Source organism: Chroicocephalus ridibundus, chromosome Z, assembly GCF_963924245.1.
Source record: "Chroicocephalus ridibundus chromosome Z, bChrRid1.1, whole genome shotgun sequence".
NCBI lineage: Eukaryota > Metazoa > Chordata > Aves > Charadriiformes > Laridae > Chroicocephalus > Chroicocephalus ridibundus.
In genome coordinates this window covers 16080776-16093916 of record NC_086316.1, presented here as the reverse complement: position 1 = coordinate 16093916, position 13141 = coordinate 16080776, and the positions used below count along the sequence as shown (strand labels likewise).

The 13141-nt window shown below is 44.8% G+C and overlaps 1 protein-coding gene across 1 annotated transcript in view; it reads right to left on the bottom strand.

Moving 5' to 3' along the window:
• ELP1 (elongator acetyltransferase complex subunit 1) overlaps positions 1-13116 on the bottom strand; it is a 31982-nt gene extending 18866 nt beyond the window's left edge. The window contains exons 1-13 of the mRNA XM_063321553.1: positions 12884-13116; positions 11291-11443; positions 9489-9570; positions 7499-7579; positions 7076-7161; positions 5784-5883; positions 4789-4879; positions 4164-4287; positions 3413-3503; positions 2729-2959; positions 2259-2429; positions 1525-1624; positions 697-879 (exon numbers count right to left, since the gene is read on the bottom strand). Of these exons, the coding sequence (XP_063177623.1) occupies positions 697-879; positions 1525-1624; positions 2259-2429; positions 2729-2959; positions 3413-3503; positions 4164-4287; positions 4789-4879; positions 5784-5883; positions 7076-7161; positions 7499-7579; positions 9489-9570; positions 11291-11443; positions 12884-13033 (1643 nt within the window). The 5' untranslated portion in view covers positions 13034-13116. The remainder of the gene's footprint in view (positions 1-696; positions 880-1524; positions 1625-2258; positions 2430-2728; positions 2960-3412; positions 3504-4163; positions 4288-4788; positions 4880-5783; positions 5884-7075; positions 7162-7498; positions 7580-9488; positions 9571-11290; positions 11444-12883) is intronic.
• Between the last annotated feature and the right edge of the window lie 25 nt (positions 13117-13141).

Below are 13141 nucleotides of genomic sequence, written 5' to 3'. Positions count from 1 at the left end.
ACACCTCATGGGCCTTGTTCATGTAAGGATCTTCTGTAGTCTTTTCACACCTATGTAAGCTGACACTGGCAGCACAGAGCACTAGCAACTCCAGCCAGTAGGCATTTGCCTAACTGTGCTAGTCACTGTCTGCATTCTTACAGCACTCTGCAGAGCCCACACTTCTTTTGTTCTAATCTACAGTTCATATGCAAATCAGCCTGTCTTTGCTGTGTGACTGCTGTAGAAAACTACTCTCAGGATCCCTTTGGAAAGCAGATTTCTGTACCCCAGGTAACTTCATCTTGTGATCTGGTTTTAGTTCAACTGACTCCACAAAGCCCATCAGGTGAGGAGGACAGGAGTAACAAGAGCTACCAGTACCCTTCCGGACCCTAATAATGGTGGGCAATGGGTAGAATGGTGAAGTTCAGTATCCTGAGGGCATGGAATTCAGACAAAGGAACAGAGCCATCTGGTACTGACACAAGCATGCTAGCATACAGCCTCTCGTCAGGCTGGGTGTCGGCATTAGGACTACAGGCAAGTGCTGACTGGTATGCAGCTTCTTGGGCTGTTCAGTTCCCCTGCAGGAAGAGACCCGAATTCCCCAACCCACAGCCTCTGGGCTGCATGTCTACTGAGGGACTTAATTCCTTCTAGGCACTGTCCAGAGGTGCTCTCAGACTTCACCCACAACTGACAGATCTCTAGTACCGTAAATTCAGGCGCTCTTCTTCAGGTCCCGCTGCATAAGGCACTGCAGTCAGATGGTGAAGAACAGACTGAGCAGCATGCTGACCCTGACCAACCACCAGGAAGCTGTCATCTGGCAGCCAGGTGAGATATCGGAGCCCCAGAGGATTCATCACTTCATTGTTGTTGCTGCCCACATCAACTCTGTCACAAAATAAGAGAGACTGAGAAATAAACAGAACCTGATTTCAGTAGGCCACCTCACTGGAGAGGTGAAGGTCTTCCTAGGCATAGCCTGGCTATTCAGATGCACAGCACGGCTAGAAGGGCTCCAATGCACAAACACACACCCAAAGCATGAATCCTGCCACAGGCTGGGCTGGAGACGAAGGATGAGACACAAGGAGCCCCATTTGTTTTCCCTAGGCAGTACTACTCCCAAGCCAACCATTTATGGGAACAAATCTAGAACAAGGTGGGTTTTTTTACCTTGTCATTCTCTCTACCATGCAAGCAGCTCTGTTGCTCAGTGTGCTGTGATCGTGGGCCTCAGCACTGCACAGCCACTCCTTTGGCTCTGAGAGCAGGAGCACAAAGTGCAGCACCATAATACCAAGAGCAGCAGGCACAGGAAAGGCTACCTCAGTGCTGTCACAGACATAGTCACTGCTCCCACTAGATCAACTCCTCAGTCAAGCACTAGTTGCAGCCACAGTGTCAGCACAATGAAACCATGTTGTCTGACATCTTCAAAATCTTGAGACAAGTGGTCAGAGCTATGACCTCTAAAACACCCAGCCAGGCACCACCCTTTTTTCCCCCACTACAGCTGTACTAGTTCTATATTACCTGTACGTTTTATCCAGGTATGGTGTTTCCACAGCTACTTTAAATCCATTTCCACCCACAGCTCCAAACTTGACAGTGGGGTCATTAATTGTGCTCTGTCCTAGCAAACACAGAACAAAGCAGACTTTAGAGATCCTGCCGAAAGAGCCCCTTCCTCTCCCATTCTTATCAAAAAGTGGATGCTACAGAAAACTATTATGAAAGTCATCCCTACATGTACAGCCAACACCTTACCCAGAGGAACACAGTTACCTTGTAATGTCACAGTACAAGACTCGGAGACAGTATCAACAGCCTTTGGTCTCACTGCACGCTGAATATTACAGCACATACAGGACTGCTTTGGGAAGTGCTGGGTGCCTCAGATAGACCCTAGGTAGCTATTTCCAAACATTTCCAGTGCCTAACAGCAACATGCCATCAGAACAGATTATACAAGATACCACTTGCTGCACTCTATTCAAGCCTAAGCTAGGCAGGGGGATCTTACCAGCATAAGCACACAGACAAGTGCTCAATGCTGCCTTCTTACAAAGCTAATGCACCCTCACAGTGCTCCTGTGCCACCCAGACTACTGGAGACCAGAGAACTGAGCTTGAGTCCACAGTTGAACCAGATGTATCTTGCTCCTGACTACTAATGGCTTGAGTGACCATCACCCTAGTAGTCCCCTGGGATACTGCTCTCAGAGACACAGAGTCTCCTTTAACAAGACAGTGCAACACACTCTCACCATATCTGTAGACAGAGATCTTGTTATCAGCATCCAGGATAGCCATGTCTCCACTACGTTTGGGATCTATGTGAAATGCAACCTGATTAACTGCCTGTTGGAGCTGGAGCTCATAGGTACACATGGGTGGAGGCACCACAGCATGCTGGAACGCTGTGACAAGCACCTTATCTGTGTAAGAAAAAAGGAGAAAAATCCAAGCTGTAACACAGTCCAAATGTTAGTGAGGCTCTTGTTAGGTTCTTCACTGAAAGTAGGAACAACATTACAGGAAAATACAGTTGCTGTGCCCTGCTAAGGCACTCCATTGAAACACCGCTGAAGCATCCATAAATTGCATGGTCCCCCTCACTAATAGCTTTGTAGAAACAGCAGCTAACAGAAGAACTACCATATCCCATCCAGCCTGCATCCAAGAGTCTACGCCACCCCTTCTGACCCTAGAGCTGCAAAGCAGTCCCACTGCTCACCTCCATCTATGACAGCCACTTTTGCCAGATGCTGGCTGTCTTCCCCCATTCCATGGTCTATGGTCCAATGCCAGTCATAGGAGAGGTAATGCCAATCCTGGCAGAGTACATGCAGTCTATATGGGTTCTCTCGGTCCCACAGCAGCGACACCAACTGATTATCCTTCAAGTTACCAAAATGTAGACTTTGCTTCAGGTACCAGTGATAGTTCCCTGTGGTCCACAGCTGAACTATAGAAAAACAAACGGTTACTACAGGCTATTACTTAAGACCCGTCTCAAACCCTCCCCGTGCTCTAGGGTTGGGTTAAATGCAATGAAAATAATAGTTCTAGCCTACAGTCCATGGGCTGTGTCATACAACACCCAGCACAAGAAAACTTAACAACAGACTTCATGCAAAAGAGTCAATCCTAGAATTTTTTGAGCTCCCCTTGTTAGAAGGCACCATGTTTTAGGAAGGGCTCACACCTTTAGCATTCCATTAATACCAGTTCCAGCTACAGCAGCCTGGAAGATGCTTTGAGCTCAGGCTCAAAGAACTACCAGTTCTTTCTGACATGCACAGGGGTCTCAAACTATAGGTAAGCCTCCCCAGTGTCTCCTAACTTGCAAAGGAATATCCACTGCTAACCACATTTGCAGGCAAGTGTTAAGAGACAGAACCTCACATAGTGCTCTCACCGTAACTGTTTGGGTTGGCGTTTTCCACCTTCACGTCTTCCAGCCATATAGCCAGGATTGTAGAATCTGCATTCCAAAGCAGTTCATTAACCTGCAGAAACAAACAGGGCTCTTACTGATATTGTTGCTTCTGTGTAGATGGAGTATGCTCCCAATTGGTTTGCAAGACCATGACTTTCTCCTTATTTTCAACAATATAAGGTGCATGGGTTAATATGGTAATGTAGCCCTCGTACTGCAAAGCTGCGGACAGCTGGAGCGAAGCATCCTGAAACAGAACCTGTCACATTGGTTCCACACAGCTGAAGAGGCAATACAACCACAAACACGACAGCAGTGTTCTCTTCGCTTTCCTTGGCACTGAGGAAGCACCTGCTCAGCATCCAAAGGCAAAACTGAAGTAACACCCTTGCAGTAGCTTCTCAATTCCCTGCTTTGGGATAATGTATGTATTTCACCCCACTCTTGCAACAGCCTGAACAGCATTTTTTAAGCTTTTGCCTTGTAGACAGCATATGGGGGCCAGAAGCACCTCAGAGCTACAATCCCTCTGTACTTGTCTCTGTACTATGGGCCTGCAGAGGGCATTGCATCTTCTCCACAGGCTTCTTTACTGCTCACTTTTCAGGTCCCTTTTTCCATTAGGGCCAGCACTAAGTTTTAAGTCAAAAACTTCCTCCTAGAATCTGGAAAAGATCTAGTCCTCATCTCCATTATGCTCTTATCAAAGAAGCTCAGACACAGCACTTACTTTGACCTGTCCTTTCTGGAATGGGAGGGTGAACTCCCCATGAAGAAGTCCATTCTTCTCTAAGAAAACCACATCATGTCTGTTGGGTTTTTCTTGTGTGGATGCTATTAGGTTTCCAGAGGGCCTTAAAAAAAGAGCCAAATGAAAAGTAGTTGCTCACATAATCACTAACTGTCCTTTTAAACACCAATCATCTCACATTTTCTCCAGAGACATGAAGAAAAGGGCAGCAAAGGATGTGTTTTCCTCAGCCCTGTTCAGACAAAGTCATAGGTCCAGCACAGACATTTTCCAGGGCTCATGACATCCTCAGGTGACCAAGTAAATGTCAGCACTGGCAAAGGACCAGTAAGATTCCTATTTATACAATTCGAGTCCAAAAACACTTGACATTGAGACTATGACAGAGAATCTATCCCGTTTTCCCACATGTAATGCAAATATTAGGCTTTTCAGGGTTTAAACGGCTACTCTTCCTCATGCTGGATCAGAAGGAAGCTTTCTTCGAGTTTTTGGGAAAAATAAACAAACACAGGAGAAATTAAATTGATGCTGATCAAAGACTGTGACCAGGGAATGAAAAGCAACACTCTGCTACCAGCATGCAGATTGCTTTGCTACTCACTTCCAGGACAGTGCTTGTTCTAATCCTGAGATAGGCTCACTTGTTGACTGCAGCACAAGCTCTCTGCTCCATACTCGGACCTTCCGAGCACCTACAGGTTGAGAGAGCAATGAGAGAAAGGTGTAAGAAAGGACTGGGAAGAGACTTTTCTCATTTTATACAGGCAGGAGAGCAAGTTTTGATGCACATGAATGAAAAGCAGATTTCTGTTCTACACCTTACGGGGTAAGAACTTATTCTATCTCATGCAGTTCTCCCATAGCAACTGAGTGACTCTAAAGGAACCGAGTATGAATTTCAGTCTGATGTAGCTCAGTCACAGCCATTTCCCTCTCCAACTGTCACCATAGTAATGTTAAAATCTCCCTGTAAACGCCAGATCCTCCCTAATCTGAAGTACTGAAGGTAAAAACCCAAACTAGTGGAAGAGCAGCGCAGTTTGGTGCAGTTCAACATGCTGACCAATACATTTAAAATGCTCAGCCATATTTATCATGGAAGACATCAATTACAGTCTTAGAAGAAACGTATGTGCTCATCACCTCTTTGGCTTTAGGGCAAAACCTAGGGAAAAGTATTACCAGTATTTAAACAAAAGTGTGCAAGGCCAAAACTGCTGGTGTGAGGGACAGTCGGTATGGCAACCCAAACAGATTCATCCATTTGGTACTGAGAGCCCATAAGAGATTACTTAGAGCTTGAACAGTGATTTAACACTGTTGAAAGACGCAGTTCAGATAGTAACTACTCAGCAGTAACTTCTCCTGGCTTCTCACTGGAGCAAAAACCAAACTGCAAAGAAAGGTTCAAAAGATCACATCTATAAAATGCCTCTGAGAACATCAAAACAGAGAAAAGATCAATTCACTAGCTCAACTCACTCTTGCTTTAAATGGCCAAGAGACCACAAATACCAGCAAGTTCTTGCCTTACCTAGTTTCTGCATAAGAAGACTCTTACACATGTTGGCATTTCAATTAAGTTTGGTCTTGTACCTGTCTCCGGACAGACAGCGCTCACTGCAACAAACTGCCCATCTCCTCTCCAGGTCACCCGAGGCCTGCCGTCATCCCAGACTGAAGTAGGTGACACTTCCTGAAGTCACACAAAAGAAAGTTGCATCAAAGCTTGGGAATGCAACTGCTGCCTTTGTCTAAACAGACTGCATTGCTAAGCCAGCTCTTTCAAAAGCCTTGGCATGAAATCAATCCATTAAAAAGCTGTCAGGCTGCAAAGTTAAAAATTCATTACTCAGAATGTTATTTTAGGAAATACTAGAATTAAAACTGCCTGTAAATTCAATCTGCTCCTCCTGGAAGTGCACATGATTATTCACATGATCACATGCCATCCTTTCCCTCCACCAGGGTCTCTGCTTATAGACCAGCTGTACATAAGCTGTACACAAGGATGAATGAGGGTTTGTTCATGACTGATGACTGGAGTCACAATCCCTTGAAGGAGAAAGGTATACCATCCAGACAGTCTGTATGCAGACAGAAGCTGGGACGAGAAGTAATGTTCTTCAAGGAAAACAGGTTCTTAGCAGAACAACACAGGAAAAAAATAATCTCACCAGAATACACACAGAGAGGCAGCTGTTCAAAGGTTTAACTTTGTCAAACTAGGCATATTTTTCCCAGATACAGCCAAGCCTCATCCTGTCCCTCCTAACAGTAAAGCTGAAACAGGCCACATTTTATGTCTCTCTACTCTAGCCTGCCAGGCTTCAGCAGGACAGTTTTAATTTTGAAACTTAAAACACAAGAAGAAAAATCCAGCAGTGGAGCGTTTTTAGCTACCTGACTTTTCACCAAATAAAAAGTACAGAGAATAAGACACAAACAAGGGAGTGCCAGGCAAAGGAACAAAGAGCTAACATATGCAGGCAGCTGCCTCACATGACTGATGATGCTCAGTAGCCCATATCCTTCTACTCTTGCCTTCTGGGAGCTCCTCTCAGCCAAACTTTATGCTGCATCTCTTAGCCATATGAACGCTTTAGTATATAGCACATATTCAGCAAAATATGTCATGCTGGTTTAAGGGTGGCTTTACCTCTGCCAGTACTAGCACTTGCAAATCTTGCTTTGAGCTCTGTATGAACAGTCCTAAGTATTGAAATAGGAGGAAGATAAAAATGCTGGATTTCAGGTAACAACAGAAACAAACAGATGAAGCCTATGAAGGTGGTGGCAAACTGGCACCGCAGCAGTAACAGAAACTCTCTTTATACATGTTTTCCCAGAGACAGCATAGGCCCAACATAAGAGAACCAGTATAATACCGTCTGTTTGCGATGCGCTGCCTGTTTTCCCTCTGATCCATGGAACTGTGTCTCCTTTTTACCCCAGCCAAGAGCAACAAACTTTCCTGAAGAAGAAATAATCATTGCAGTGGAAGACTACCATACTGTGCAGAACAATGCTGTAAAACACAACCACAGGTCCAAGCCACTCACACCTTCCATCCAAGTTTAATTCTAAAGACCTGCAGGAAATTTACATAGCCCAGAAAGCTCCTCTTGTACAGGGAAATTACTTGAATATAAGCTAACACGTGAAATACTGGCATCCCTCTTCAGCTGCATTACAGTCTAAAATGTCTCCAGGGGCCCAGTAAGTGCTCAGTTACATTTCTTTACTTGCTACATGCTCACAATGCACCAATGACATCAGTTTGAACAACTTCATTTCAGTGCACCTCTTACCTTCCCCAAACTCGACTTGGTGGATTTGCTTCTCGGTAATTGGTTCAAAATCCCTCGTCATCATGATAAGCGTTTGCTGACCTGCAGGGCAGACATTACATACAGTATTGGTAATGGTATCTTCGGCAAATTAGAACTCAGTGTTCTCCTGTGTTGTCCTATTGTTCTGTCATGGACTTGAATATAGCAATACTTCTAATGGTAATATGGTATTAAAGAGAACACATCCTTCAAAGCAGAAAATCTCAAACTGGAACAGAAGAACACTTTCAAACTTCTCTCTTCAAAAACATGCCTCCTGGCCTAACATTAAAAAGTTCTTTCCACCTCCAAAATAAGTACCTGGCAAGGGTACTTGAAGGTACCCTTGTGTCCTTGAGTGACAAGAAGGATTTATGAAGGCGAAACTACACCTGACCATCCTGATAGCCTTCTACAACAAGGTAACTGACTTGTGGATATGGAGAGACCAGTATGTGTCATTTATCTTGATTCTAATAAGGCTTTTGACACTGTCTCCTGTAACATCATCATAGACAAACTCATGAAGGATGGGACAGGTAAAAGGACAGTGAAGTGTACTGAAAGCCAGCTGAACTGCCAAGCTCAGAAGCTTGTTATCCGTGGCAAAAAGTGCAGTTTTAGGTTAGTCACCGGTGGTGTACCCCTGGACACTAGGGCAAATGTTTAACTAATGACGTTGTGGATGGGACCCTCAGCAACTTTTAGATGTCAGAAAACTGGGAGGAGTAGCAGGTACACCAGAAGGCTGTGCTGCTGTCCACAGGGACTTTGTCATGTAGGTGAGATGGGCTGTCAAGAACCTCATAAAGCTCCATAACAGAAAAAGCCATGTCCTGCTCCTGGAAAATAATGATCTCGGGCACTAGGACAGACTGAGAGCAGCTTGTCAAAAAAATGACCCGTGTGTCCTAGGGGACACCAAGTTGAACATAAGCCACCGGCATGCCCCTGCTGCATAGGTGACCAACAGCATTAGGAATATTGCCAGCAGGTCCTTTGCTCAGTGCTGGTGAGACACGTGTAGAGTACTGACTCCACGTTTGGGTTCACCAGTACAAGACAGACAAGGACATGCTGGCATGATTCCAGCAAGGGGTCACCCAGATGACTAAGGGCTTGGAGGATCTGTCACATGCGGGGAGGCTGAGAGAAGTCAGACTGCTCTGGAGAGAAGGCTCGGGGGAATCTCATCAGTATGTGTAAGTATCTTATGTGGGAGGGGGAGGTGGGATACAGTAAAGCAGACAGAGTCAGACCTTTAGTGGTGCCAACTGACAGCAGAACAGGCAAGAGGCATGAACTAAAATACAGAAAATTCCATTAAAAGATAAGAAAACAATTTTTTGTGAGGGTGGTCACAGACAGGAACAGGGTGCCCACAGAGACTGAGGGGTCTCCATTCTTGGAGATATCCAAAACCTGAGTAGGCACAGTTCCCAGCAGCTTTCTCCAGGTAACCTGCTTTGAGCAAGGGGATTGGAATAGATGATCTCCTGAGCTCCCTTTCTACCTCAAGCATTTTGTGATTATGTTTTGCTTGAGATCAATTTTATTTTCTAGCTGAGACATTTGTAGCTAAGTTGAGCCTGTGACATATATATCTCCTATGAAAGGACAAGAAGCAGGTTTTTTGTTACTGAGAAATCAAATGGGGATATAAAGCAGGATTCTTTACGTTTTAGAGGCAAGATTAATATACTTCCTTGGAAGATCTGAAAGACTAATTATTATTCTATAAAACTCAGCTTTTTGGACCTGAACAGCTTCTGCTTGGATCACCAAAGCACCTCATGGATCATGAAATGAAATCTCATATACAGGATCCAGTGTTTTTTTTCGTCTCTCTAAGTCCTAGTCCAAATTTCATAACTTCATATTTTGCTGCTTCTATCTTAACTGTGCTTTGCATTTTGACACAGGAAGTCTCACTCCTAAAGGCAGAAACCTTACAAGCTGTTGTTGATACCTGTTGCAAGCAAAACAAGCTCTTGGTCAGGACTCCAGCTCATGGTGCTCAGACCGCTGTCCACACTGCCAACACATTCCACCTGTAAGACCAAAATAAGACCACAAAAGTGCAGGAACATCAGTGCTGCACCAACCCAGCACAAAAGCAATCAGTCACCAAGGCAGGGAAATCCTCCCCTACTTAGAAAAGTCACAAGTCTTACTCTACCCTTTGTGATGAATGAAACAAAAGAAACATTTCTAATGAAAGATGGTTCCAGAATGTTTACGTATGAGAGCGCAGATAATCTAGAGATTAACATCTTCTAACATACATAGTTTTAACAGGAGCTTTATCCTGCAACTCTCAGTTTTATGTATAGTATTAATACAAATATTGCCTGATTACATCTGTGGTTACATTGGTAAATATACTGAAGTCACAAAACACAGACATACGGTTCTTACCTAGAGAACTCCAACATGCAGTTAAGGGACATTATATCCATTAAAACTCTGATCAGCTTGTGCATGCTGAACTTGACAATTGTATATAACTGCACTAACTTCAAACTTTATGAAAATATGTGCCAGTTTTACTGGGTCACCATGATTGTGTGAGCAATAGCAGTGGGAAGAGAACTTCTATCATGCGTTGTTATCCTGATTTGCAAAAGGCATGGAACAGAAGAATTAAGATAAATGGCAAGATGGTGCCATTCAAGGAATAAAGCTTGGCTGTCAGAATCTTTTCAGGTAAACAAAGCGGGACTGGGCACCTGGTGGGCAGAGTAATCATCACGCACATGCTAAAGGTTTAGAAACAAGCAGAGTCATCTTGACAACTTCCTTCTTCGTGCCCAGACGGCACCAAAAGAACACAACTTTAAAACTGGAAAGTAAGCCAAAAAGGCTTGAAATAAAGGATCTGAAGTTAAACCTCAACTCTGACCCATATATCAGTGCAAGAAAAGTCTCACATATCACACCTTTTGTTAATCTCTATTCCCTTATGACATGTTTTAAGTTGTAATACAGGACACATTTTTCAGATACAGCTGATTGTATATTTAAGTGGTATGTGCAAATCAAACCAAATCAGGTGAGCTGCAAATAACCACAATGTGACAGCTAAGCCAGACAGACCACTGTCATCTCACGCCTACCTACACCTGCACTGTTGGGCTACTGCTGTGGAAGTTGATGCAGATGAGGGTGCTGCTGTGGTGTTTAATTGTCTTACTGAAGATTGTACAAATCTTACACCAAGAAAGAAAGAGAAAGCAAGCATCTCAGTTCCTGCCATATTTACTCAGCTATTTTGGTTTCCCTTTAGTGGTTTATAGGGCTTTTTTATTCTAAATGTTGTTCAATCCACAACGCATAACACTTTCTCCTCTATTCAGTTAAGTCTAGTCAGCATGATGTTCTGTATTAACTGATAATAATAAAAAGGTAGCTACACTGTGAGTTATGAATGGATTACTTTATTCTGTACCTAGTCTCAGCAATACCCTATTTCTGCAAGATTGTCCAGTGGATCCCATGTTGCTGGGTGTGTGCCAACAGCCCCCTGAGGAAACACACAGGACTAAGGCTGTGGACAGGCAAGCCACTGTTTCTATTTCAGTTCTTTTATGGAGTGTATATTCTGTCCTTAATCGTGCTCAAGGTTCACACAAAAATCAGTTCATTTGCCCAGAAAAGGTGGACTAACCACAGCTCAGTAACAAACACACAACTGCCCACAAAGAAATGAAAATAGTGTAATCTTTTCCTTTGAAATCCCCCAGTATTGTTGTGTCTTTCCTGCCACATTACCTGCTTCGTGCTGAGATTGCACAGTAGGATGTCTCCAGCTGCTGTAGCAACACACACGCACTCCTGCTCTGGAAGATCTTCAATACCCACGATGCAACCACTTCCATCCTCAGGCATGAAACCTTCTGCAGTCAAGGAAACTTCTCTTGTCACCTTGACACAGAAACACCAAAGACTTATTAACTACACATCAACTCACTGGATTTTTTCAGAAATGACACAGTAACATCTGTAAGTATATTTCATCCTACTGCAATTACATGATGTATCACACAGCAGAAGTGAGTATGTGAATGGCACCAGGAAACAGCCAATGTATAAGTACTTATTTTCACTTATCCACAGGAAACTGTGATGGTCCTCTTATGTTAAAAGTGTTAGACAGACAATGAGAAAACTCACATAAGGGAGCAAATAATAAATGGCAATACTACAACTTCCAATTTGTCTTGCTAATCATCTTTCAAGCCCTTTTTCATACTTCACATAGTTTCAACATTAGGAGGAGAATGGGCAGCTGCTTAAAGCGTCCCAATGCTTTTAAGAAGTTATTCAGACTTTACAGACACAGCATAAGAAAAAAAAATTCAAAGGAAAACCATCTAGATGTGCATTCAGGTAAAGCAAAACAAGAAAGTTTTAGCTAAGATAGCTCTCCAGCTTAGCTGCATGAATGTTTTACACATCCAGTCATCAGGGAAAAAAACCCACAGTAATAAAGACCTGCAACCCCCACCCCCCCAAAAAAAAAACAAACCCAAGAACAACGCAACAAACCAAAAAACAGAAAAAGAAGCTGACATATTTAGCAGCTTCAGATAGGCTTCAGATTTTTTTTAATTCTGAAAGTATTTTAGTCGATAGCCTTCACAAACTGACCACAATGAAGATTTTCAGAAAACAACCTTCTTTAAAAATGAGACCCCAGGAAAGCCCAAGAGCTCTTCTGTCAGCTAACTTCAGAACTGAACACAGTGAAAGAATCCGATGCCTAAGAGTCGCATAGTGTGTTCCCAGAGAAGAAAATGCAACCCAGCTCTCACAGGAATTCATGGCTCAATAATGTTTTTTTTCTTTAGAGAAAGAACTGTGCCCACCTTGAGCACAGTTTCAAAACCTTCCTCGTCTTCTCTTCACTATCCCTTTGCCTGTTTATTTGTTTTGTGAGTTGTGTCTCCGATGCAACTGTTTACCAGATCATGCCTAAGACTAAACCACAAGAATGACCCGCATCAAATACACCCACCCCCTCGGAGGCAGGTTTGTACTTCAGAAGCACAGCTAATCTCTAAGATCACAGCCTCACGGCCAACTTTTTAGGCACCACGAGACAGCAGCAAGCGGGGGCCGGGAGTAGCACGACGCTCCGAGACCCCGCAAACGCCGCTACGAAGAGGGAGCCCTGTCAGAGGGCAGCCGCCACCCGCCCTGAGGCGAGCTGCCGCCGGGCACCGACGGAGGCCCAAACGCTTTATTCCAGCTTTGCAACGGGCGGACCCAAGCCTGACAGGCACCGCCACCCTCCCTCGAAGCCGCAGCTCTGCACCGAGCCTGACAGCGACAAGGCGGCGCGGCTCCCGCTGCGACTCTCACCGAGTCCCCGGCGGGGTCCAGCTCCAGAAGGCCGTGCTGGGAGCCCACGAGGACCGTGCCGAGCTCGGCCGTAAGGCAGAAGCACTGCGGGGTGCCCGGGGCGGCGGCGGGGCGGCACCCGCCGGTACGCAGCAGCCGCAGGTTCCTCATGGTGAAGTGATGCCGAGCAGTGCCGCGCCGCTCACGGCGCCACCATCTTCTCAGAGGCGCGCGGAGGCGACGGCGCACGCGCAGAGGGCGGAGGGCGCAGGCGCCGTG